Raw genomic sequence first — 27,957 nt, forward strand, 5'->3', positions numbered from 1 at the left:
TTTAATCAATCAGATATTTATTAAGTGCTTATGTACCATGCACCATGCTAGATGATGGGAGTATAAAGACAGGCAAAATAAAATAAAACCCATCCCTGCTGTCCAGGAGGTGATATACAAACAAAAGGTGGCAGTATATAAATGGATGGTTATATGTAAGGTACATTCAAAGTAGGAACAGTAAACTTAGAGAAGGCTCAAGTGGCTGTGAGAACCAGTAAGGCTTCCTGCAGAAGATAGTGTTTTGATTCGAATCTTGGAAAAAAAGCCAGTGATGTCAAGAGGTAGAGGTGAGGAGGTAGAACATTACAGGCAAGATGGGATAGCAGAGCAAAGTAGAACCTGAGCACATAGGCTCATATTAACGTACTGTATAGAGTATGCAAGAAGTAAAGTGTGAGAAAACTACAAATAGAAGGGACCAGCTTATGAAGAGCAATTAAATGCCAAATAGAGGACTTTATTATTTGATCCTGAAAGTAATAGGGAGCCACTGGCATTACAGCCATGCTTTATAAAGGTCATTTGGGCAGTGTGTAGAAAACTGATTGGATTCAAGGGAGACTGAAGGATGAGGGACCAGTTAGAAGCCTTCTAAGTGGAAGAAGGGCTACAGAGGGTAGAATTAGGAGCAGTACATCAGAGTAGCAGAGAGAGACAGATTCATGTCTGATGCCTGGAAGAGCTGACCGAGAATTAGTGCTTGTATCCAAAGGCAGAGTTGGCATATTCTTATCTTTAAGTGAGGACTGCATGATTGACTATGTGAAAGAGGGATTCTTCTTCAGATACAGGTTGGATAATACAGTTCTAAGTTGTCTTCCAACTCTAAAATTCTGTGAAAATATTGCAATTTTATCTTTATGGATTGTTGCTATTTTTTTAAAAAAAATCTTTTAACCCGAATAATGTCTGTGAACATTTTTTTTTTTACCTGCATTAAAGAACTTTTACGACAAGTTTTGAGTGATCATATTAAGAAGCGCTATACAGCAGTGGACCTGATGCAAAGGAGTCATTGATTTAGCTATCAGGAAATCTTAACTCTACCCACTGTACACTTTTGCCTCAGTTTCCCCTCTCTGAAACAAGATTATAAACCAGGAGCAGTTCACCTAATGATTCTTCATTCTGCCCCTTAGCTATGACTTGGATGGAGTTTTGTTTTTGTCTTAAGATAATAAGACTCTTTTAAATCTGCTTTAAACTAGCACATATCATCATCATGAATAATCTATGTCTTGGTACATCATTTTTGTAGAACTTAAAACTTTAATTTTGTAATAGCTCAGTTACCTGAGCGATAGACTTTCTCTAGAGTTTGTTAGACATTTCGATATATTGCTGTCTGTCTGTCTGTCTCTCTCTCTCTGTCTCTTTCTTTCTCTTTCTCTCCCTCTTCACCCCTCCCCCCACCTATCAGTCTCATCTGTCAAGAGATCTGTGTATTGTTTGGTACAGAAAGCAACCATTTTTTATCAGACTTTTATCCCCAAGGTATTACTTCAATATTAAGACATTTCTGATGATCAAAACATTTATACACATACCAAAGGTACTAGTAAAATGAAGGCGACAAATCCAGTTCAATACATCAACTCTTGCTGTCATGTATTAATGACCTACCAAGGTGGTATGTTAGGTGCAAGAATACAGAAATGGAATGGAAAACAGTCCCTGTCCTGAAAGAGAATACATGCTACTGAGAGAAAAGGGCATGTAGGTCAATAATCTAGGAGGAGAGACCACGAATGAGGAGGATTTGGAAAGGTTTCCTGTAGGAGGTAGCCTTTAGCTGACCCTTGCTGGAAAGCTAATCCTCCTTTTATTATGTTTAAAGGTTTTAGAGAATACTGTTTGTAATCTCCTAGTCCTCTGCCTTTGTACTGATCATCTCCTATGCCTGGAAGGCACTCCCTCTTTATTTCTACCTTTTATCATGTCCCTTTCTTTCTATAATGTTCATCTGTAGCATCATCTTCTGTATGGAACCTTGCCTGACTCTCCCCAACTAGTAGTACCCTCCTTCCTTCTCTAACTACCTTGTATTTCTTTGCATCTGTTCTCTTTACATTTGTGCTGTCTCTCTTTGTGTATGTAGATAGATAGATAGATATTATTAGAACGTAAGCTCTTTGAGAATATGCATTGTTTCATTCTTTATATTTGTATCCCCAGTACATAAAACAGTGTTTGGCACATAGTGGGTACTTTAACAAAATATTTTTTTTTAAATGGAATTATTTTTCAGATATGGCATGGGTACTTCATATATCTACTGCTATCATGGCATGTCATTAGTTGACCTAGGACAGTTTGTAATCTTGAATAACTTGAAAATCTTGTTCAACTTAGACCTCTTTTTCTTATTCCAGTTCCCATCATGGATTTACATGTAGTTTGGAGTGCTGATTATTGGAAATAGAAGATATAGCTGGTAGACACATCGGGTTATGTTTTCTTATAGTCTTAGGCACAAGTGTTCATGCCTAGCATCTTGAAAACTTAGGCTTAAAAGAGGAAGTGGTTTTCTCGAGCTCAGCCAGCTCAGCCATTGTCTGCAGTGGGATGCAGTTGGTTAGTCCCAGATGGAACAGCCTGGCCCATCTTTTTCTTCTTTCTGAAATGCTTTTGCAGGCCAACCTCCCCCTTCTCCAACGGGAGCTCCTGCATTGCGCAAGACTGGCCAAACAGAACCCTGCCCAGTACCTCGCTCAACATGAACAGCTGCTCCTGGATGCCAACACCACCTCACCTGTTGATTCCTCAGAGCTGCTTCTCGATGTGAACGAAAACGGAAAGAGGCGAACTCCAGACAGGTGAGAGGAGCTGAGAGAAATTCACACAAGGGGAGGATGGCCTTTTCATGTTCCCAAAGGAGTCAGATGTGTCCAGTGATGCTGCTGTGGGTCCTAGGACTATAGTGTGATAGATACAGAACTAGAAGGCTTCTGTCAAGACCAGCTGATTCTAAGGGTCAGGTTGCCTTGGATTCCTGATACCTGGAGTCTGGACAAACTCTTTTGTGATTGAAGTTAAAAATACACATATGAATCTTACTGTGTTATTCCCCAACGTTGTAGGGGGTGGGTTACCCTTAATCTAGGGGAGAAGGAGGTAAGAAGTACTGGATGCAAAGTTGAGTTTGAATTCCAGTTAGGATGCTTATGAGCTCTGACCATGGGCAAGAGCCTTTAACCCATCTGCATCTCATTTTCTTCCTATGTAAAATTAGGAGAGTAATATCTGCTATACCTTCCCAATGAATATAGTAAGGATCAGATGAGCAAAGCCATGTAAAGTGCTTTGTAAACTTTAAAAAGTGCTTTTAAAATTTCAACTCTTATGGCTACATTGTCATTTTCTGCAGCATTCCATCCTACCTACTTTTACCATTCTTTCCCTTTTAACTGTTTGGAGTTTTTATATGTGTTTCTTTGTTCTTTAGTGTACTTCTAAGACTATTTTTGACCCTTTTTCCTCCTTTTTTTCCCTGAATGTCCCTTGCAGCAGCCAAACCATACCGACATGTTAGAAGGAAGATAGCGGGTGCCTTTCTTTCATCTAAGACATTGATTTTCTTTCTTACTTGTCTTTACTGAATGGAAATAGAGGCATTTACAGAGTGTGGTGTTATGAGTCTTTTTTTTTTTTTCCGAAATCATTCAACATTTACTGCACAAATCACTGTGTCTCATTGGAAACATACATATTTATTGCTCTGCTAATCTATGCTTCTGCCAAACTGGATTATTTACTTTTTCCTGTATATATCCTTTGTTTTGCCACCTCAGTGCCTTTAATCATCTCCTTTTCTTAATCTGTACTTGTTGAGGTATGTTCTAGGCACATCCTTGAAAACCAAGATCAGATGCCACCTTTTCCTTTAAGTTGTGTTGATTTCTCTCAAGAAGTCTTTTCCCAGTGCCCCAGTCAAGGTTGTAATTTTCCACTGGAAAACCTTTGTACCTTTCTCTTATCATTTCATCTTCTGTTGTTCATGCATGTATTTTTATTCCATCATTAGAAACAAAACTTTTTGAGGGGAGGGATTGTGTTTTATTCATTTATGCATATTAGCATAAAAGGAATACAGTGGGTGAGAGAACCCTTTTGAAAGGCATGGAAACTTTTAAGCTTACCAGCTGCTTGGCCACATAGAAATCTGTTAAAGTTAACAGCTTTGTTACTCATTTTTATCATGCAATTATTATTAGCTCAATCTTGGAAATTTTGATGCTATTTTCAAAATTATTACAGGTTTTTTCTGTTTGAGATTGACTTTTTGCTTTGCTCATTTCTAAATATTTTTTTCTTTGTATCCCCAGCATTTAACCTAAAAGATGGCACATAATAAGTGCTTTGTGAAGGCCTTTTTAATTGATTGATTAAATATCAGAACACTTCCTACATATTCTGAACCTGACATTCTCAGCCATCTTCAGTTTCCCATCACTGATAATATCTTATTTCTGCAAATATTTTCTTGGTCACATTTGAGTATTCAATGAACCTAGTCCCCTTTACTACTTTGATCACAGCCATCTTTTATTCAAAAACATTTAGTGCCTTCTCCTCATTTATCCAATTTATCTCATTTATCCAATAAAGTATCTGTCTTAAGTGTCTAAGTTGGACCTACTATTTCAGCCATTTTTCTTAAACCATTTCCTATTTTTCTGTTTCATCCAAACTACATTCATTCTGTCTTACTTTGCTTATTTTCCTGTTTTCTCCCATATTCATACATGTACTTTGAGTACATTTCCCCATGTCTGAACTATATTAATTCATCATCTTTACCAATTGAAGACCTTCCTTTTCTTTAATACCCTACTTAGGTGCTGCTTTCTTGAAGAAGACTTTTCTCCCCATCACGTTTTATGTATGAGTGCTTCCTCAAAATCCTTCTGTTGCTTTGCTAGGACTTTTCCTTTGTACTCATCACAGCTCTTTGTATGATAATTATTTGTATTTTCCCCCATATTAGTTGAATAGTAGTGTAGTGCCTAAAGTGTTTAGAATTTGAATCAGAAAATCCTGGGTTTAGATCCTGTGTCTGATATTTACTGACTGTGATGCTTGGCAATAATTACACTTTGAAATACTTGCTTTTCTCATCTGTCAAGTGGATAGGACGAGGGAGAATTGTATTAAATGGCCTTTAAAGTCCCTTCCAACTCTGAATTTTTGATTCCTTATTAATTTTTCCCCATTAGAAGCTCTTTGAAAATAGTCTGTATTGTGTAGGTCTTTATATCTTTAGACTCTAGCAGTGTGTGCTGTAGATGATTAATAAAATGTCTAATGGAATGGAATATTCGAAAATCCTTAGTGTTAGTAACTAAGGGCAATATTTTTTGTGATTCCAAGTGAGGAAGCTAAACTATCATAGGGACAGATTATCCCTAGATGTTAAATCGATCTAAAACCTAGAAATTCACATCCAGACAGTAGATTGAGGATGGCCACCACGAAATTTCAGAGTTGCAATGGGACCTTAGAAACCATCTGATCCAATTTGAACACGAATCAAAATCCTCCCTCTATATAACATATCCAAGAAGTGGTCATCTGTCCTTTTCTTGAAGGCCTTTAATGAGAACGACCAAACTTCCTCCTGAAGCAGCCCATTCTACATTTTGGTAGCTCTAGTGGTTAGACGTTATTTTTTCCTTATGTCATCTCAAAATCTTCTCTCTAATTTTGAACAGTTACTAAAATTGGACCCTTTTGCCCCTATCAGAAAAAAAAAAATTAAATCTCTATTTCATATGGCCCTTTGTAGATACTTGATGCTGACAGCTATCAGGACCTTTCTGAGTCTTCTTTTCTTGAGGCTAACCATGTCCAACTCTTGCTGTTGGTCATGTGAGACATGATCTTTAGGACATTCAGCATCTTGATTACTCTTCTCCAATTGTAAATGTGGTCTATTTAGGACAGAATTCCGCAGGACTATCTATAGCTTAGTTTTGCATTCTATACCTTGCAATGCTACTGTTGATCCCATGAGGGTCATTTTGTTTTGTTTTTTGGCTTCTACTTTCTACTGTTGGTTGACTGGATTCCTAACCCCCAGACCTTTTTCAAATGAATTCCTTTTGAGGCATATCTCCCTTGTCTTGTATTTGTGAAAACCACTTTGGAGACTGTGTTTAAGGTGTTTTACATTTGTCTGAATTAGATTTTATTTTACTAGATTTGACTTACTGTTCTAATCTTTCAAGATCTTCTTGTATCCCAAGAATGTTCCTGTGTATTACCTCTCCTTCTAGTTTGGTGGCTTCTACCACTTTAGTAAGCATACCATCTGTGGCATTATTCAAGTCATTGATAAAAACGTTAAAAAGCCCAGAGCCAAGCACTGACATCCTTATGGCTGTCTCCTGGAGACTTCCTTCCAAGTTGGCATCAAATCATTAACGACTACTTTTTCAGTATGATCATTCAGCCAATTTAGGAGCCACTCAACACTTCTATCATCTAGCTCACAGCCATTCTATTGGCCTAGGTATTCTACTATTCCATTGGGAAAGAGGATGAAATGTTTGACACTTGAGAAAGATATAGATCATGAGATGATGAGGCTATCAGGCAATCTTATGAGTCTTGTGTAATCAGAGGTCATTTTAGAGCAGACAACTTGAGACCATCAAAGTCTGGAATTTCCTCCCTGTTCTCCAGTGTCCATAAACAACATTTTCTGTTGATACATAACTTGGATTTAGGTTTCCTTTATAATAAAATTTGCATTGAGAACCCTATGTAAAAGCTAGTCTAAATGCTACACAAGTGGGAAAATATACCTTCAAGTTTACAGAACTAATTGGCTCCTCCCAAAATTGTATTTTAATGAAAAATGATAGTGATGGATACCACTATTTATGCATACAAAATTCTCTTGTATTTGGGAGGAAGCTGATATCTCTTTTTTCCTTATATGTGAGTGATCACTGAGGTTAAGGTTTACACAGTGATCTCTGGGCTGAACTTAGATCAATGCATTATAATTCTGAGATATGTATTATGAATGCAAGATGTTAAATGAGTCTCTCTTCCTCCCATCCCCTCAGAGTTAAAAGGAGGGGTGATGAGAATGTGTTGTGTAAATACATTTGTATCTTATGGGAATTTGAGCAGATCCAAGAAAATATGGTCCTTGACAGCATTTTTTTTTGCATACATTTTCTGCATCTTGTTTGCATTTGCATTTCCCTTTTGCAAGTTATCTGTACATCCAAATCTACAGTAATTTTATAGAGTATAGAAGTGTCTGACAGCCAAGCTTTTTCTGTTGTTTTGTTTTGTTTTGGGGTGGGTTTTTTTTTTTTTTTTTTTTTTGGTTTTTGTTTTGTTTTACTGAATGTTTTGTTGGTGCATATGGTCTGACATGGATGAGCAGCCACGGTGAGATTTTGGAGTCTATTAAACTGGCTCATTAAAAAGATCAATCTGTTTCTGCAATAACAGTGGGAGCCGTCAGTCACTGACAGAGGGAAGAAACTGACACCTGAGGAGGAGAAAACACATTTGGGTAATTTGTTCCTGACATGTCACGGACAAAAGTGCTCCCTTTATTTTTGTTTACAACTTTGGAGGCTTCAGTCCTGAGACCGCTGATTTTAATCTATTAGTCATTTTTCAGCTTTTGAGGAGGAAGTTTTGGCAAACTGAATCCACTTCTGTTTTTCTCCTTCCCTAAATAGGAGAATGACTGGTTATGTTTTATTTAACAATTATTGTTATTTACAGAGAAGCGAGTCCTCTAGGGCCATTGATGAAAATGGTTTTCTCAGTGTGAAAAAGTGAGATTTGATCTATTTCTATTTTTATTTCACTCTGGAGAGGGGCTCCCTGAGCAGCTGTGTTGTTTATAGTACAGTTGTAGAATACTGTGTGCCCCAAACTGGGGAAAAAAAAAATTTAAAATTTTCACTCCTATGAACATTTATTGAGGGCTTACTGTGTGTCAGACTATGTGCTAGTTGTCATAAGAATACATAGACAGGAGTGAAATTACATCCCCCTTTTCTTAGAGATCATGAAAATTAGCCTGAACCTTTAGTCTAAAATCATGGGGGGGGGGTAACTAAAACATAAAACGTAATTTCAATGTTTTCTAAACAGATGAAAGGTAAATTATTTGAGTTCCTTTGCCATTCTTCTGTTGGAAGCTTTTTTTGCCCTTAGAATCTGGAGAACGTAAGCATGTACCTTTTTTTAAAAAATGAAGTGCAAAGTTCACAAGAGGTAAAGGTGAGAGGTTAAGAACACTTTTAAAACTACTCACCGAGATGACTCATGAAATGCATCATTTCACTTCCATAAAGATTGGGAAGTTGGATGAAAAAGCAAGTATACCATGTCAAGTTTCTACAAGGCCTTAGAGTATTGAAAAATATTGAGGATTTCTTTCTCTCCTCTATTTCCCCCACCCCCACTTTCCTAGCAAGGTGTCAAGAGGAGGTGCTCTAGCCTTATGGCAATAGCTGAAAACAAAGATCTTTTTATATCCTCATCATTATTAATGCTTTATTGTTTGGTCATGACTTCTTTGTTTCACTTCCTGTCCAGGAAATCATCCTAAATATCTAATAACTTTGAAGAGAGGTATTTTTCTTTTGTTATACTTTAAATTACTTAAAATAAATAATAATTCCTCCAATAAATGTGATTTTTTCCATAAATGCACATTTTAAAATGTAACCTTTCAGTTTATTTCCTCTCTTAAACATCAGTTTTAAAAATAAATAAATGTACATCTTAAGGTACAGTCTTTCCTTCTAACTCTTGAATACATTAATTTTACTACATGGACTGCAAATTTGGGATAATTTCATTAGTCTTCTGTAATAACTAAAGATGGTTCTATGATAGTACACTTTGGGATTCCTTGAAATGTATCTTACAAGGAATCTCAAGGAACCATCTCACGCAAGAGGCAACTGAGGCTCAGAGAGGTCAAAGTTTATAAATTCTAGAGATCTTGCTGTTGTTATAACCAGATTTGATTCTCTTATCAAAGTGAAATTTAGATATGCAAGCAGTTAAATATTTTAAGTAGCAGAGGAAACATGATGCATCAAATTCAACTAAGAATTTGTAAAGATTTATCCATAATATTTTTTGTGGAAAGTTATATAATGTTAATTATTATAGCTATCACTTATATGTCACATTACATTATCTTATTACACACTCATCCATATGGACAGAATACTTGCCCATTACTACAACTATGACTAGTACTATATTAAAGAACCTTGTAAAGCTCTTGAGGAATAGAGAACCCACTGGAGATTGCCAAATTTCTTGGATTAAGGAATAAATTTGAAAGGAGGAGGGAGGCAGATATCAAAGAATATGGCTATCTGGAAGCAAATGTTACTTGAATTAGTGGGATTTAGTATTCATAGCAGTACTTCTGAAGCTACCATGAGATGTTTTTTTTTTTTTCATTTTTGAAAATTAATTATTTCTCTATATGCTAGTTCAGGGGAAGATAATTTAGCCAGGCTTTTGGCAAGAGTTATAGGATCTATTGACTATGAACATTATTATTACCGAAGCTGTAGTATCTCCATAAGCTTTAAATGTTCTAAAATGAATCTGCTGTAATACGAGTTGATTCATGTAGTTTCACACACTTAAATTTTTTTTTTACCTTGTAGTTTCAGAAGAAAAGAATAGGTACATTACTGAAATTTTTTTTCATATATACTCATGGGTTTATAGGTTCCCAAGTGACTGTTGTTATATTTACAAATATAAATGAAGTTATAGTATTTTAAACATCTCCATCTAGCCCCAGTCTACCTTTCAAAGGACAACGTGGTACAATGGAAGGAAAGCTAAATTTGAAGGCAAAGGATTTGGATTCAAATCTCAGGTCTGTGACTGCCTTTCTGACAGTAACCAAACTAACTTTCTGGGTCTTAGTTTCTGCATTTGCAAAATTTGAAGTTTGCACACTATGAGCTTTTCACCACATTGCTTCCTTAACCTCCGTGCCCTGGGCTTCAGCAGTGCTAGACTACTTCCTTTGGTTCTGTGACTCTGCAGCTCTTATGGATCCCATTGTTTTGTGTAGTCTAGCTCTTTTCAACCTTTTAAACATCTTGAGGGAAGTAATAGAGATTGGTTCTGTAATGTCACTGATAATAGTGAACCTCAATGATAATATAACTACCTCTGCTACCGTAAATAAGCACCTTCTCAGCACTGTACTGCCTTCAAGAGTTTCCTGCAGCAGAGCTGCCAAACACTGTAAATCAGATTAAATTGTAATTGACAAATATTTAACTAAATACGAATACAATAAAATATAAGTAATCTTTATATATACTTTTGGTTCTGAAGCCTCTGATTGTGAAGGCAAGGCCTTATTCATTTATGTGTGCTCCACTGAGTAAGTATTTGTTGAATGGAGGAATGAAAAGTCACTTTTGATAGGAAGTTACCACTGTATTGCTGAAGCCCAGTCTCTGTATATGTAGTCTGGTGAAAAATTGTCCCTTTTTCATATCATTATTGAAACCTCCACATTCATATCTATGGCATAGTACAATAAGCCCTAAGTTATGTAGATAAATTATATCAATACTTGTCTGTAGTATCTATCAAAAAACTGAAATTTTGTGGAAAACTCTCATTCAGGTTCTCACTTCCCTCATAATTCCAGATAATGAAGAATTTTGCTGGATTGTGATTTTTAGTACAGCTGCTAGTTGACTCAATGGATAGAGTGTTCAGCTTGGAGTTAGGAAGTCTCATTTTCTTGAGATAAAATTGGATGTCAGATACTTCCTAGTTGTGTGACTGTGGGCAAGTCATTTAACTTTTTTGCCTCAGTTTCCTAATTTGTAAACTGAGCTGGAGAAGGCTCCACTTCAATACCTCCGCCAAGAAAACCCCAAATGGGATCATGAAGAGTTGGACCTCAACAACAACAGCAGCAAATGTTTAAATAGCAGAATGTAATTGTCCTTAATTACTTTGATCTGTTTTTGTATGGTTCTTTTCACATGGAGAGAATGCATAAAAGAAAAAAGGACAGATAGAAATTGAAGCATAATGTGGTCATTAATAACAAAAATAGGAGGTATAATTTAGGTTTATATATATGAATAACAGGATGGTATTGAGGAAAGAAGGCAGTCTGCCATTTTTGACGTATACTGACTGTGATCCTGGTAAAGTCATTTGATCTCTCTGTATCGTAGGAAACTCTAAGCCAATAAGTTATAGCAAACAGTGCCTATCTATATCAGAAGAGTGAAGTTCTATGCTTCGGAATTCTTCCCACTGAAGAGCAATTGCTTTGGAATTCCTTCTCCAACCCCCACGCCCCTGCAACAGTACATACATACATAATCAGTATTTATTAAGATATGAACATATATTAAGCATCTACTGTGCCAGGCAATAGTGATGTAAAGAATAAAAAGAAATAATTTCTGATATCAAAAAACTTCCCTCTTGTTTTCTACATGGCTACATATTTACAGTTATACGTGTTTAGTGTTTTCAGTAGTTTTATTGTCTAGGTAGTTTAAAAATTTGCAGGAGTTTAGCTGTATTACCATTAAATTTCATAATACTAAGTTTCTCTGATAGCTGATTGAGATCTTGTCGAATATTAAATCTGTTTTCCATTCTATTAAAAGTTTTACTGAAATTCTTTTGTCTTTTCTCTGTGGCATTCTCCAAGCTACATGCCTAGTAACATAATTTGAAAAGGAAATGAAGTTAGGTATGGAAAGTTTTACTGTTGCTGTTTTAGAGATGAGGGAACTGAGGCACAGAGATATTGATTTGCTTAGAATCAAACAACCAACACATCTCAAGTGTTCCATAGTTTGAATTCTAGTTTTCTGAGTCTGGTATTCTTTGCCCTCTGCCACAATGCTAGGCATAATGGCTCCTTCTCTCTCCCAGTGATTCATTGATCTTAATATTTCATTCTAACCTTTGGTCAGGGATTATTATTATTAAGCCTTCCAAGTTTCAAAATCATCCTTATTTCCCTTTTTTGGAAATTGGAGCAGATTTGTCTTGGCTCCAGGACTCTAGCCCCTTTAATAATAAAAAATATTCTTTCTAATAATAACTGTTTATCTAGTTTCTTAAGTTTATATAGCACTTTTCAAGTACTGTATCATTTGAGCCTTACCGGTAAACAACAGTCATATCACTATTTTCTTGCATGACCCTGGATTGTAACTTGTTTGGGGCAGGTAAGTTTAATTCATTTAGGGAACATCTCATTTATCCTGAGTTTCAGTGCCTTCTTAAACATTCCTGTGATCTTCATTTCAGCAAGAGAAAGGATTATTTCTTGTTCTAAATCATTGACTCGGTTACTCACATTATATGGTATGTTAGGTCTTTGGAGAATTAGAAAAGAACAATTCAGAGTTAGTACCCACATAATTGCAGAGAGTAGAGGTTAGATGACCGTATACTGGATGGATGTGTTATAGAAAGGCTTCCTGTTCAGGTGTGAGTTGTATCAGTAAGTGGCCTCTAGGATTTGTTCCAACTCTGGAAATCTATGAGAAATGAGAAGAAAAACATGTCAATCTGAAGGTATTTTTGATTAAATAGAACAAAAAGGAAAGAAAATGTCACTTTTTCCCCATTCAGTGCTTTGTACCAATATGGAAGATAGCAAGAAGAAAGGATTATCTGTTTCAGAAATAGTTTTATAGTTTAAAAAAAAACAAGAAATGCTAATAAATCAGTTATCACATTAGTTTTGAAGAACATTGGTCCCAAATCTTTGTTGGGATCAACAGTATTTCTGAGAATAGTGACTAATATGAAAAAAAATGAGATTGCTAGGACAGAATGAGAAAAATTTCTGCAAGTACAGTGCCTAGAAAATCCATTGGAAAAAAGACAATCTCAAAAGTCCATTAGAAAAGGCAGATATTCTGTCCATAAACCTTCCTAAGAAAATGAGCAATCTGAGGTATGGAGTGGTTTTTGACTTGCCCAGGATCATACAGCTTCTAGGACAAGACTGGAACCAAACTCTTCCAGAGTCCAAGTACATTGTTCTTTTCACTGCATAAGACTTGTCCATTGGTTGTATAATCAACATGGAGGGGGAGATGGAAAGATGGGAAGGAGAAAATGGAACATGGTGGCATTAGATCAGGAAATATGGTCATTTAATTTTAGATGTTGTGTTGAAATGCTGCTAGGATATCCAAGTGGAAAGATGTAGTTGGCAATTTGAAATATAAGATTGGAGTTGAGGAGAAAGTACCTGAATACTGCTGTGTAGAATTTGAGATTGTTGCTTTGGCCATGAGGCACAAGAAGCATGATGGCTGGATTTATAGAGCGGGCCACAAAGCCAGGAAGAACTGGTTCCAAGGCCCGCTTCTTACCCATACTGGTCATTGGACCCTGAGTAAAGTCACAGCTTTTCTGTGCTCTAGGGAGCTAAAAGGTGCTAACCTATGTTGGAAGACAATTTTCTCGTCCAGAAATTAATTACACTAATGCAATAACAGGTCTGATTTCTGTCCCTTTTTTGGCTATTCACAGGTCTTTTTATCCCTTAACTTTTTGGTTCTTAGGAGCATTCCCAGTATTTTATTGAGTCTCTGATCTCAGCAATGGATTCTTCCTTCACTGGTGCCAATTGTCTCTGCACCTTCTTATCTTGTGCGATTCATGTTTATGTTCTTCTGTCAGTTTTCCATAGAGCATCTTCCTGTTAACATGGCAGAATTTCTTCTGGTGCTTCTGCCATTTCAGGATTGCTAGACTAGAATTCAGGCTATTTGTAGTTATGGTGTTTAGGGCTAGAAAGAAGGTATTAGTGTATTCATCCAGGTACTTTTATCCTGATCCTTTGATACAAATGAAGAAATTGAGGCCCAAAGAATTTAAAAGTAAATTGGCCAGTCACAGAGTTAACCGTTTTAGGATTGGCACCCATATCTACTGGCTCCAGTTCTAATGCCCTTCTCAATGAAGTCTGAATACGCTCTAATTACTCCTGCAAGGTGGTTTATTTAAGTATAGGCCTGCTTCAGCCATACCAATATTTGGAGGAGAATGAGGTTGAAGGGGGAAGGGAAAACTTGATGGTGATGACATAGGCTCCTTCTTAGAGGCTTTCCAAAGCAGGGGCTCATCCTTTTAACACCTATCAGCCTCTTTCCATCTCAGCACTTTGATCTGATTCCAAGAGGTTTCAGAGGTCTACCAAGGACCTTTTTGCTTTTAGATTTCTAGCAAATGAACACAAAAAGAGCAAAGTATATTCTGTACTATTGGGGCAGTTTCTTCGGAATTGTATCTGTCCTAAATGTTCCGTGGTGGGACATTGCTTTGGGGGCATATGACTAACTAACCAATTGAATGAATCTGTTACCTTCTGGATGGGTCCATTAACTTGTCTAGATATCACCAAAAGACATCCCTCCTACCCTTCTAGTCTTCTTATACCTTCTTCCCCACAACATACTTTGCAGTCTGGTGACACTGGCCTTCTTACTCATGAAATAAAATAACACACTCCCATTACCATATACCAGATATTTGACCAGCAGTCCCTAGTCCCTGCTATTGTCTCCTTCCTCACTTCTATCTCTTGTCTTGCCTGGCTTCTTTCAAGTTTCAGGTAAAGTCTTATCTTCTATAAGAAACCTTTACTGACTTTTCTTAATGCTTCTTTCTTCCCACTGTTAATTATCTGAGGTTTATCCTGTATATAGTTGTTTGTTTTGTTTTTTCATGTTGTCTCATCCTCTATAATAAGATTGTGAGCTACTTGAGATCATGGGCTGCCTTTTACCTTTCTGTTTAGCACAATGCCTGGCACCAAGGAGGCACTTAGCAAATGCTTGTTAATTGACTCAATGCTGATTTTGCTTGATAAGCAAGGGATAATAACTAAATATTAAAATTATCTTAGATTTATATAGTTTTAGAGAAGATCTTAAAAGATTTTAGATCTTAAATTCTTAAGGTTTTAAAGATCTGAAAAATGGCATGAATGGAGGCAATGAAGTGTGATAGAACTTGGTATGTAATGAACTCACCTTGGGAATCAGACATCAGCTGGATTGTCTCAGCTTTGATACTAAGTAATAGTGTGATCCTGGGCAAATCGATCACTTTACCTCTCTAGGTCATAGTTTCTTCCTTGAAGAGGAAGGTAGTTGGGGCTGGTGGCTTGTATAGATGACCTTGAGGGTTCATTTCATCTCTAAAATTCTGTATTTCTTGTTACCATTTTTGTGGTATGAGGTATACAGACACTTCTAATTCTCTTATATATACATACTTAATTTGTCTTGTATATGAATTTTTCTTTGCATGAAAGTCTGCCCCAAATTTGGATAAAAAATGGTATAGGTGTTGATTAAGTTATTTGTCTTTTGTGTCTTAATGATGATTTGTCCAAGAGCCAATCTATCCAGGACTCAAGGACTGGAAACTTAGGTTTTGATTGAAAGTATCATCCTTCAGAGGGCAATGTAGATTGTAAATCTTCTGTTATCCTTCCAGATAAACTGAAGCTATGAAGGTTAGCTTTAATGAGAAGGTAAATGACCTCTAACATCTTTGGTTCCCTGATCATTTTGGCCTCTTCCTAGATTTCATTAATGATCTATTCTAAAATTCTGAACTTAAGAAAGCTTCTCAACAGCAAAATGGCCTCCAAAAGAATATGTCTTGGAGGGCTCTAACAGGAATGAGCGTCCAAACAGCAGTGGTTGCAGAATAAAGTATGAAACAAATTTTCTTTTTGTTTTTCCATCTTCAGAACCAAAGAAAATGGCTTTGACAGAGAGCCTTTGCACTCAGAGCATCCAAGCAAGCGGCCATGCACTATTAGCCCAGGCCAGCGGTACAGTCCAAATAATGGCTTATCTTACCAGCCCAACGGCCTGCCTCACCCCACCCCACCGCCACCTCAACATTATCGTTTGGATGATATGGCCATTGCCCACCACTACAGGGACTCCTACCGACACCCCAACCACAGGGACCTCAGGGACAGGAACAGACCTATGGGTAAGAATGAATATCCTGACATTTACAGGCCTTTATTTAAAAAGCAAACAAACAAAAAACTATTTTCCACTCTTGTTTCCATTACTTAATGAATTAGAAATTTTTTCTCATTTTTTATTGTCTCCTCACAGAGACTTGTGTGCTATTCTGATGCCCTTTAGAAACATATCTTTCTTAAACTCTTACATTCCTTAGGTACCTTTGAGTGTCAGCCAGTTGAGCATCTAATCCAAGGATTCTTAACTTTTTTTTTTAATCAAGGCATTCAGGTGAAGCCTTTGAACTCTTTTCTCCAAATAATGTTTTAAAATTACTAAAGGAAATGCTACATTTCATTTAGAGAGGAATGAAAATAAAGTTTTAATTTTTTTTTTGCTACCCAAGTTCATGGATCCTGCCCTGAATCTGTGATCCCCAGGTTAAGAACCACCGATGTAATCTAATAAAATTTTATCTTGATTTCTATTGGGGAAGGGTGTTGCTTGGTTTTTTTGCACTATGGGGATTTTAAATAGAAATCGAAAATATGTGCTTAGATTTGAAAAGAAAGCATGTTTACCTTTGTTGTTTCTCTTAGTTTTTTTATTGCATAATTAAGAACATTTTCAAAATCCGTACAATTAGTCCAAGTTGAAAATTCTTATTAGTATCCCAAGTTCCACAAATTTTCATATTCCTAAAGCAGGGAATGGCATGTGATACAGGACTTGAATGGATAAATGATAATAATACAATAGCTTTTATATAATCGTAGTTTTAAGTTTTGCAAAGTGGTTTGCATATATTATTTCATTTGATTCTTGCAATAATCCTATAGCATAAGTTCTATATTATCCCATTTTGTGTATGAGGAGATAGATTTAGAGAAGTGAGTGACATGTCCAGGGTCATGCAGCTTACTTAGTAAGGTCTAAAACAGGATTTGAATTTGTGTTTTCCTTATTCCTAGACCAACACTCTATTTTACCACCTAGATGCAAGATTTCACTTAACTAGACATCTAGTGCCTTTGTGTATTTTGTAGTTCTGACTCAGAAATACGGATGTTTGGTGGGAGAAGATTTTGGCATATTTATACATATTCCTTTTGCCTTCTTCTTTATGCTACTGAAAATTAGAAGTGTTAGTAACCACCAGGAAAGATGGTCACTAACGTTCCCTCTAGCAGAATAATTGTCTGCTGTACAGTCTGAGGGAAGATTATTAAGGCAAGTTTTAATGCGAAGTGATTTCTGGATGGTTAGCAAAACTCTGCTCAGATTAAGGGGTCAGGTTCAGTGTTAGTATCTTTCCTTCAAAGTTAAGGGACATTTATACCTTTCTCATAGCAAATGATGAAACAATTTTCTGTGAATATATTTTGTGGGAGGAAGAAAACTGGGGTGGGGGGGGAGTATGTGTTCAGAAGTGTTTGTTTTACCAAAACAAAATTTGTCAATTTATATTTTTAATAAAAAAAAAATTCATGGTTTGAGTAGTGTGGGTACTTTTTCATTCACTGGTAAAAGTAAAAGTTTTTCTATGATTTTGCAGGTGCTTTCATGAATTGTTGTAGTAAATTATTTTACTACATTGCTATTTTACATGGCAACCAAATTTGTAGAGAAATGCCTTTCAAAATTTAACTAATTAATGACTGACACAATCTCTTGTCAAGTTTATACTTAAAAGATGTTTTAACTTGGTTAGAATGGAAAGAAAAACTTGTATTTTCCTGGAATTGAATCACCTTTGAGAATCTAATTATCTCCTTTACATAGTCAACCATCAGAGCAAGAGTTTAGTGGATAATCAATGACTGTAATAGTGAAATCAAGAGAGAGTAGTATAGGTTTCTTTAGGACAGTATCAATTTCCTTTCCTTCAATGTTATGAGAGTGAAGTTTACTATAAACCAATTGCATGATCTTTGATCCCTTCCCCTCACTTTTGTCCATCCATTTCATGTACTAGAGATGACTTACTGTCTCAGGGCAAGTAGTTACTGTTTGTTTGTTCTGGGTGTGGGAGATGAATAATGGGAATTTAGTAGAGAGGCTTTTGAAGTAGCAGGAAATGGAACCATTGTTGGAATGTGATACTAGAACATTGAATCTAGCACAGTATGAGAATTCAGTTAACCTGTACCTAAGCATTTAGTAGTCATAACAGTATTGCTTGGGGTTAGTGTTGGAAACATGAGCTGAGGATGAAAGTGGAAGTAGTTTTTAACCAGATTGAGAGCTTCTAGGCAGCAACAGTAAGACCCTGTTGAGAGTAGACTTGTAATATTCTCCCTAGAATTAACAGCAAAAGATGGTCATACTTTCCTTCAATCCAGAGTCAGGCAAAGGGTTTGGGCATATGGTCAGAGTTGACATGGATTTTCACCTACTTCAGTCCACACATTAGAAGATTATCTAAACCTATACTTTTTGGTTTCCCAAAAACCAAGCCTTCTAGTATTCGTTCAGATAAGCACAGTATCTTCTTTATGAATCCTTTAGATAACCACGGTAGCTTCTCAGTCTAGTTGATCTAAAAGCCAATCTGAATATATCAACGGAGGATTTCTTTTTCTTAGTAAGCCATGCCATTTATGGAAAGCTTTTATCATGAGACATGGTTGCAAATACTTAAATAGGAGAAGAATTATTTCAAATTCTAAGATCAACTTCAAAGTCACAGAAGCAGGTTCACAGAATATATGAGTTGGAAGGGACCCCAGTGGCCATTTAGTCCAACTTATACCCCAGATTAATGTCTAGTTGGACATATCCAAAAAGTGTTCCTTCAGCATTTGCTTAAAGACTTCAAAGAAGGGGAAACTTCATCCCTTCTCAAGATACAACCCATTCCATAATCGCAAAGTTGGTATTGTTAGTAAGCTGTTTCTGTAATGAAGTTGAAGTTTACTTATTGACTGCTTCTACCCATTGCTCTTGGTTTGACCATCTGGAGTCGGACAGAACAATTATAATGCCTTCTTCACATAGAAGACTCTTCCTCCTTCTTCCCTGGCCCAAGATGCTTTTCTCTAAGCTAATTATGTCCACATACTTCATTCAATCCTCGTACCAATATTTACGAAGTACTGTGTGCCAACTGTGTACTGAGCATACAATTACAAAGAATGAAATGGCTCCTAATTATGAGGAACTATATCCTAGTAGAGACTACAGCTATATGAAAGAGAGAGGGATCTGTGTGTTTTCAGGGGCTTCATGAGCTTAGATGGAAAGATTTAGCTCTTTATTTCAATGTAATTTGTTTGCTTTGTAATCCTATGAGTTTTATTTCCTGCTTATTGGAATGGTTATTTTTGTGTCTTTAGAGTTCTTGAGCATCTTCCATCTTTTTTGGGTTGACTATTTCACCTGTAGTGTTTTCATGTAAGGTATCCTGCATATCTCTCCCCTGAGTCCTCTGAAATTTGCTTTCCCCATTTCTGGGGAATATGTCACACTATGTCGAGATTTCCTTTCCTATCCTTCACAGATTCTTGGATGACATGGTCTCTTTCTGCAAAGGTTCCCATCATTTTCACCACAGCAACCAGTTTTTCTCTGCTAGCGGGGATGAGATCCAAAACAGTACTTCCTTTTCTTGGTTCCTTCACATTTTGAAGGATAAAATTATCATGAAAGCAAGTAAAGAAGTTAGTAGCTGCTCTGCTTTTGGCAGAGAGTGAGCTCCTGTATGCATCTATATAATTGAAGTTACAAGCTCTATATCTTGCCTCCCTGCCAGGTTGTATCTGTTTCACAAACTCCTCATCTGTTTCCTCTTTCAAAATCATTTGTTTTTCCCTTCACTGACCTTCATCTAGAGGCTTTCTGTCATGCTTCCCTTCCCTCATTCTCAGATTTCTTCATGAGTATGTCTTCTTACTATATACCATGAGCAGCCCACAACTCTAGCCACCTCATCTTTTTTTTTTTTTGTCTTCCTAACCTGTTTATTCTGAATAAGGTAAACCCACCTATTCAGGACCATGATCCAGTCATGAGTTTAATGCCATCCAGTCTCAATGATACTTATGAGGTCAAATTTACATGATTTCTTAAGTTTATTGCCTTAACAGTTCTTATGATGGCTTCTTTCTTGAATTTTGTCTCTTATGAACCTCTGGGTATCTCAGCTACCATTCTTTTTACTTTTGCTTATACTCTCTATGGTATCCAAGTTTACAATTACATATTTAAGTAGTGTTCTCCCTGTCCTGTCCTTCTTACCATATTTGAAGAAGACTATTTAACGTTCTTAATATCCTTTGTTAGGTATACCTCATTTTAGGCCAGTAACATCTGTCCATTTTATGCCATGGTCCAAAAACTCAAATCCCATTCTCACTTCTCAAATTAATATTTTTCTTTGATATACCTTGCTTTCAACACAATGAGGAAAATACAACCTTTTTCCAAATGGTCTTTAGTTTCTTACCCAAGAGTTCATGATGATTGACCTTCCTTTTTTTAGATCCCTCTACTCATGTCATTTCTGGCCACATGAATCACCAGAAGTGAGTTGTCGTTATCTTTTTTTTTACGAGTCTTGAGAGGTTTTCTGTTATGTCCTGGATACAGTCCCTAGGAAGGAAACAGACTTCTCTCTTGTCAGACCTAGTTGTCTCAGTACCCTTGGCAGAAAATAACCAGTTGCTATTTTTCTCTTTTTCATTGAACACCCTTATTAGATCATCTCTTACTCTTGTCTTTGTCCATTCTTTGGAGGACAAGAAACTTATTCCTCCTTGTACCATCAGCTTCCTTCCTTGTTCCTTTTAGCAAGTGCTTCTAATATGTTTTTAAGATCTAATTATATACCTCCCCTTTCCTTCCTTTTTTCCTCCATCAACCATTCTTCTACTCCAACATACGTCTCATCTCCCATTTGTTCCATGTCAGTTTAGATCCCTTTTCCCCCACCCATTGGACACTTCACTTCTGTTGCCTTTAAAAACACTCATTCTCCCTTAATGGGAGCCATTCAAATGGTAGGTGTAGATGGTGTCTAAATTTTAGATAGCAAACACTATTTAATAATTAAATGCCACCATTTCCTATGCAAATGACATTTTAAGCAGCCAGAAGCTCTTTGCTTATGTGCACAAATTATATAGTTGCCTAGGCATGAATGATTCCTTTTCGGGCTACTTTTCTTTAAGTTGTTTTCTTAACACTTAATTATAATAGATCTTTTTTTTTTTTTAATGTTGATCTGTGGACCTAAGTACCCCTTTTTAAAAGTCCTTAAAGTTCATCTATGTAAAGTTGATCCTTAAAGGATGGAACCAGTTACTCAGGCCACCATTTTGAATGTACAGAGATTGATTTATTTCTAATCCTAGTGTGAATATGCACTAATGCTATGTATTTTTTTTAAACAGGGAAGTATTTTCATCCTAACTGAGCTCTGTAATAAAGTAATCCTAGTTTATAAAAGAAACTTATAGTTCTTTTAAGTTTATTAACCAATTTAGTTGCACATGGTTTTAAGACTATTTTCTACCAAACATCTAAGCAGCACTGAACTAAAATTTGCTATTCAGTGACTCTTTAAGATTGATTTTTCTCTAGTTCTTTCCATTTTAATAGTCATTTGCAGATCAATAAGAATGGCAATGTGTTCTGGAGTTTTGTACTCATATCCACTACGTGAATAAATATAAACTTTTAAAGCATTGCAATTTTCCTCCCAAAGTAAGCATTTTTATTTTCTTGTGACAGATGGTTACCATACATAAAAAGAGCCAAGTTAGACCTGTTGGTTCTTCTTTGGTTTGACAAGGCAAGTTCTTGGGCACAGAAGTATTTCTCAAATGCTTATTACCAGCAGTTCAGATCAATTCAGTGAAGTTACAAACAACTTCTTGATGCTTACTCACTCGTGTCCCTCCAAATGTCAAGGACTCTTAGGAGTATTGATTTTGTCTGTTGAATTTTTGAAATTTTAAAAAGCTCTGCAAGTATTTGCCCTTTAAAAGATATCTTAACAATTTCTCCCTCATGCAAGTTGCTTCTGTCACATTTGCATCTCCATCATTTTGCAGTTCTTTCTGCGATGACTAATTTTAACAGTAATGCTTTTCCCCAAAAAAACACAGCCAACAAATAAGTCAACAAAAATTGCATATTTGCAAACATTTCAACTTGAAATAATCAAAACAAACAGAGCAATAGCTAAATACTTCATTCCCATTATACATGTGCTAGTATTATGCAAATTATCAAGATATTTTACCAGGTTACTTTTTTCTCAATAGGCAACACTCATTTAAAAAAAAAAAATTAAAAGTATTGAATATTTTTAGTAATTTAATGGAAACCTCATAAAGGATTATTTATATTATTCTTTTAAGAAAGAGAATAAAAAAGATAATTGTTTCATGTAATCATGTTAGTAACTTACAAATTTTCATGACTGTGATTGGCCAAAAGTATGTATTGGGTTGTGTGTACTTTTGATTTTAGCAGAATGGAAAGTAAGTTGTGGTCCAACTTTTAGATCCAGAGACAGGCAGCCTTTGTTCTTGGAAATGTACCTTAAGCCTAAAAGTTGTCTCTTAAGGGCAGTTATGGAGACTATAGCTATTGCCAGGATACAGTGGAAAGAGCTCTGGTTTTGAAGTTAGAAGATCTGAATTACAAATCACATGACTCTACCATTTGCAGCCTTTGTAATATTGGACAGGTCACTACTCTCTTTGGATCAAGAAGCTCCTCATCCATTGATATTACATCAACCTTCCTACTCACACCTCATCAGTATGTTCTGTGCCTCTATTTGGAAGACTGGTGGGCTGAGCAAAATCTCCGTTTCAAGAAATTCCAGGCCAGTCAGCCCAGCTACACTCCTTTGTGCTGAACTCCCATTATACCTCTGGGCCAGTCTTTTCCTTTTTCCTACCCTTGCTCCCATTTTCAGCATCTTTTTATATGTTATCTTCCTTCTTTAGGTTATAAGCTCAGTGAGCCAGGGATGCCTGGCACATAGTAGATCCTTCAAAAATATTCATTGACCAACCTGAATTGTTTCACATTAAATTAGGCAGTTAGTCTATGTGATGTCTAAGATCCCTGGCAGCTTTAATTTTATGATGCTAAAATAGTTTCTTACTCAGAAAAAGGCTACTCAAAAAGTGACAAATTCAAAAGTAGGGCTTAACTTTAAAGTACTTTAAACCTATAGGATATATTCATAGCCGAGTGTGTTGTTCCTTAGTTTGCAAAGTATGTTGCATTATTGTTCTTACAAATGGAGCTATTGGGGGAGCAATAGTTTTCCAGATATTGCTGGAATCTTATAGTGTATCTTTTCAGTAAGATACATGTTTTTTGATGAACATCTTTAACTAGGTTCTATGGTGATCAATATCGTTGTTCAATGATAAAATATTTACTTCTTTCTAGGGCAGTGATGATTTACTTCTCATGTGAAATCAAATTGAGATGTAAATAGAATTCTTGACCTTTCAAAGGAGAATTTTTTTATTTCTTGGCTCAAATCTAATGAACCCTTTTTAGTAATGATTGATTGAGCTTTTGGATATGTGTAATGTAGTTTTTTATATGAGTCTGGATATCATGTCATGTCCTTTTCATAATAATATCAGTGTCATGTAGTTTATGCTTATGTAAGCATAAACTCACATTTGTGTCTGTGCACGAAAACTTGACCTATTGGTACAGATTCACATTCAAATGGAAATGGAAGCTTTCTGTTAGGGATATTTTAATCTATTGGAACTGGTGTCCTGATATCAGATAAGAAAACATTCCAAAGTGGGAATGATTTTAGTTCTTTTTGTAACTTTTAAAAATTATCAAATTCTCAAAGCCGCTACATGTCACAAATATTTTTATTTGCTGTCATGGTTTGTTTGGTTTTTTTGCCATCCTTTTCTCAAGATGATATAATTTTACATTTTCCTTATTGATAGGCTAGTTTCAGAATGCCTTGATCTTCTGTGTAGTCTTGAGATATTGCTGTGTGAGGAAAGAATATTGATCTTGAAGTTAGAATTCTCTAGTCTTGGCTCTTCTACTAAATAGCAATATAGGTTAAGACCAAAACCACATCTAACAGCCAAGGAAATACAGGAAATTTAAATTTAGGTGGAAGAACTAACAAGTCATGACTGGGTTATATATAACCTCTGTGCCTCAGTTTCCTTATCTTTAAATAGATTGATAAAGTTTCCTTATCTTTAAAGAGATTGAACTGGATGACCTTTGAATTTTTCTCCATCTCCAATATTCTATTGATTCTGTGAATGGCCTTTAATGTGTTTCTGTTTTCAGGCAGGGCTAATGGGTTGACCCATTCACTGATAAGCACATCTGTTTGAAAATGAACTAGCTTATGTACATATGCTGTAACATATATATATCTGCATCCATATGGAAAATGTAATGAGTGCTTTGGGAGTCAATAGATACTCTTGTCTCCTTTTGTAGGGTTGCATGGCACACGTCAAGAAGAAATGATTGATCACAGACTAACAGACAGAGAATGGGCAGAAGAATGGAAACACCTTGACCATGTAAAGATATTAACAAATGTTTATGTCAAAAATTTCCTGTAGAAGGTTAAATCTAATTAAACGAATACTAGTTTTAGTACTTTACTCTTTCCATTCCCAAGAAAATAACACGATGTAAGGGCATATTCTAAAGGAAACTCAGAGCTGGATGCATTTGGCTTCTGGAAAGGAAAACTCCAGTACAACCATGCATAAACTTACATCTTTAAAACCAGTTAAATCAAGGATTCTTCCCCTTTTGGGGGTCATGAATGCCTCTGTCAGTTTGGTGAAGTCTCAGAGCCCCTTCTCAGAATAGTGTTTTTAAGTGTATACAATAAAATTCATAGGATTACATAGAAAACAAGGTTATATTGAAACAGTTAGTAAAATTCTTTTTTTAACTCAAGTTCGTAGTTCATAGGTTAAGAATCAATAAGTTAAATGAACTGTTACCCTCTATATTTAATTGTCTTTAGGGCTTTGTAGGGGTATCAGCTGGGGGAAAATGTAGTACTTCATGATCATGTCATATACTTTACCTTCTCATGCATGTATTCACCTGTGTTTTCTCTCCAATAGCTCTTAAACTGTATTATGGACATGGTAGAAAAAACAAGGCGATCTCTCACTGTGCTGCGACGATGTCAGGAAGCAGACAGGGAAGAGCTCAATTACTGGATCCGTCGATACAGTGATGCAGAAGACTTAAAGAAAGGTGGTGGCGGCAGCAGCAGCAGCAGCAGCCACTCCAGGCAGCAGAGTCCTGTCAATCCAGATCCAGTCCCGCTAGGTATGGCCACTTTGAAAAGCATCACTTTAACTTTTTTTCATGAGAAATAATAAAGCTACTTAAAAATAAAAACATGAAATTCAAAGGCAATTGCAAATTATTGCAGATTTTTATATTGTCCTCGTATTCTAGGGAGGGTAGGTTGAGTCACATAAGTCTTGTTTTTCATGTGAAAACATGGTCCTTAGAGCAACCCAATAAGTCTATAGTGTAACTTTCACAAGAAAATAGGCTTCCTGATTTCTAATTCTGAGCCTTTTTTTCAAGACCACTCTGCCTTGCTGCAGTATTTTGTATTTAAAAAGTTGCCTCTTAAACCACCTTAAAAAAAAGAGACCCTTTCCTCTCCCCTAAAGTTATTTGACAAATTAGCAATAGAGATAAAATAACTATGGCATTCTTTTTGGGCTAAAAATAAAATGGTTTAGCCATGATATGTTAGTATTAGCTATAAAATTTACAGCTTATATAAAAAATGAAATTTTAAAATACTTATAATTGTGTAAAGCTACAGGAAACAAAGTATGCTTTCATAGGTTACCAAAAAAAATCTGTGAGCCTACTAATAATTTTTACAAGGATGACCCTTTTTACCTTATTAATAATGAAGTAATTTTTTGTTACCTTGTTTTGTTTGGAAATTTCTTTTGTTTTTATCAGTGTGGGAAAATCTTTACACTAATGTAGGTTAGAATGCCTTCTGTATCCTCATCTGCTTATGGTACTCAGACTTGCCCATGATCATATAGCTAACATGTATCAGAGGCAGGATGTGAATGCAAGGCTTCCTGACTCTCCTTCACATAGAAAGTTGATTGTACTGGTTCATTCTTGGTTAGGCTTTTCAGTAGTTCTTCTTTCAGTTAGTGTTCTGTGGTATAGGTTAGCTGAGGTTAAGGGTTCAATCAATTAATTGAATTATGAAAGAGCCAAACCCCCAAACTGGATCTCTTTATCACTTTACTGTGCTCAACTACCTTATAGGATACAGGTACAGCTAACAGAGGCAAAATTTGATTACCTAAAGAAATGTATACTTGATCAGATTTCTTTTTTCCATTTTGCCAACTTGACTTTGTCTGTAAAATATAATTTATTTGACATAATGTCCCTGCAAACAAAAGAACTGCTCAAAGCTTATGAAATTAATATAATTAATGAACGTTAACAAAAAATATATTCTGAGTCTGCATAATCTTGAACTTTGTTTCAAAGGCAAATGTGTGACATCTCTGTTGAAGAGAAACAAATTAAACTTGGCACGAACCAAGATGAGATGAAGTGAGACCATTTGGGTTGATGGTATTAAGGGAAGGCATTTCCTTGTTCCTTTTTGGTGAGAGAAAATTGAATAATACAAAGCCCAGCCCAAATTTTCATCCATTTAGTAAGCTTTGACAATGTAGTAAGATATTTGTGATTATCACAACCAAATACATAGTCTTGGGATTACTGGAGTAGGTACTTTCTTATATCTAAAGGCATTTGGTAACTTTCAGATTGCACTTTAAAAAATGGATTGGGCTAAAAGAAAATATTGGGGAAAAACATGATAATAGTTTTGAGTGCATTTTTGTCTCCTGATTATATACTCACAATTGTGGTGCCTAGAATGTCATTTTTTTCTAAGTTATAGATTATGGTACAGTAGAAATGTAGGGAATTAAATTATATCCAGTTTCAATTACGTGAATTTCATCTGCATCTACACCATAGTGTGTTTGACTTTAAAAATCAGCTCAAGTGTATAGAATAGCCATTGTAATTTTTTTAATGGGGTCATGCATATTTTAGTAACTGCAAAAGAAAATTTTAAGTTGGTTGATTTTTAATTTCTGATGACAGTGAAATTCTCAGGCTACCAAGGCAAGATGGATATGGTGTAACTGATATTTTGTTATTTAAATATGAGCAGGAGGTTAAGTATTCCATAGTAATTAAAATTTCAATAGAAAATGACTAAGAAGCTTTTAAAAATTGTATATCATTTTTAAATAGGTTCTGTTAAAGGGATTGTGTGAAAAACAGACCCCAATTTGCTATTACTTAAGGGGATGTTACCACTTTTGGAAGCCTATTGGGTAACTGAATAATTTAATAGTCCCAGTTTCTAAGTATGGCATCTAACACAGAATGCCAATGGTTGACTTTCAGGTATGTCATTGGTGGATTAGGTCATATTTATGTTTGCAATGGGATAATCAGATCTCACTGGCCTATAAGTATTCCCATCTCTCCCTGCCCAAAAATTGTTTTCTCTTTTCAGGAGTATGTAGTTGTTATATGGAAGGTGTACATTATTCTTTCAGCCAGTTTTCCTGGTGCCTACGCTACTGATTGCAAGTTATTTAACTTAGGAATCTGCATTAATGTTTTGACCCATCAGACCACTTTTAAAATGAGATTCAGAGTATCCCTCTATTTCTGCCATAATGTGGAAATACCAGGGATATCATTGTATCAACATTTAAACACTATGTTATTTTTGTTAAAGATAACAGAATTTGACTCAACATGATCAGCACATAAGAGATTAAGCTCGTCCTTATTCTAGTGCAGTCATTGTTTTTAGCCACTTTGGGAATGGCAAAAGTAACAAGATTAATCTATTAATTTA

The 27,957-nt window shown here is 35.8% G+C and overlaps 1 protein-coding gene across 6 annotated transcripts in view; it reads left to right on the forward strand.

Annotated features, from left to right (window-relative positions):
• RUNX1T1 (RUNX1 partner transcriptional co-repressor 1) overlaps window positions 1-27,957 on the forward strand; it is a 174,833-nt gene that overhangs the window by 116,239 nt on the left and 30,637 nt on the right. For all 6 annotated transcript variants that reach the window (XM_072603573.1, XM_072603574.1, XM_072603575.1 and 3 more), the window contains 4 exons: window positions 2,638-2,819; window positions 15,794-16,044; window positions 24,483-24,568; window positions 25,130-25,340. In XM_072603573.1, the coding sequence (XP_072459674.1) occupies window positions 2,638-2,819; window positions 15,794-16,044; window positions 24,483-24,568; window positions 25,130-25,340 (730 nt within the window). The remainder of the gene's footprint in view (window positions 1-2,637; window positions 2,820-15,793; window positions 16,045-24,482; window positions 24,569-25,129; window positions 25,341-27,957) is intronic.

This window comes from Notamacropus eugenii, chromosome 4 (assembly GCF_028372415.1).
Source record: "Notamacropus eugenii isolate mMacEug1 chromosome 4, mMacEug1.pri_v2, whole genome shotgun sequence".
Classification (NCBI taxonomy): Eukaryota; Metazoa; Chordata; class Mammalia; order Diprotodontia; family Macropodidae; genus Notamacropus; species Notamacropus eugenii.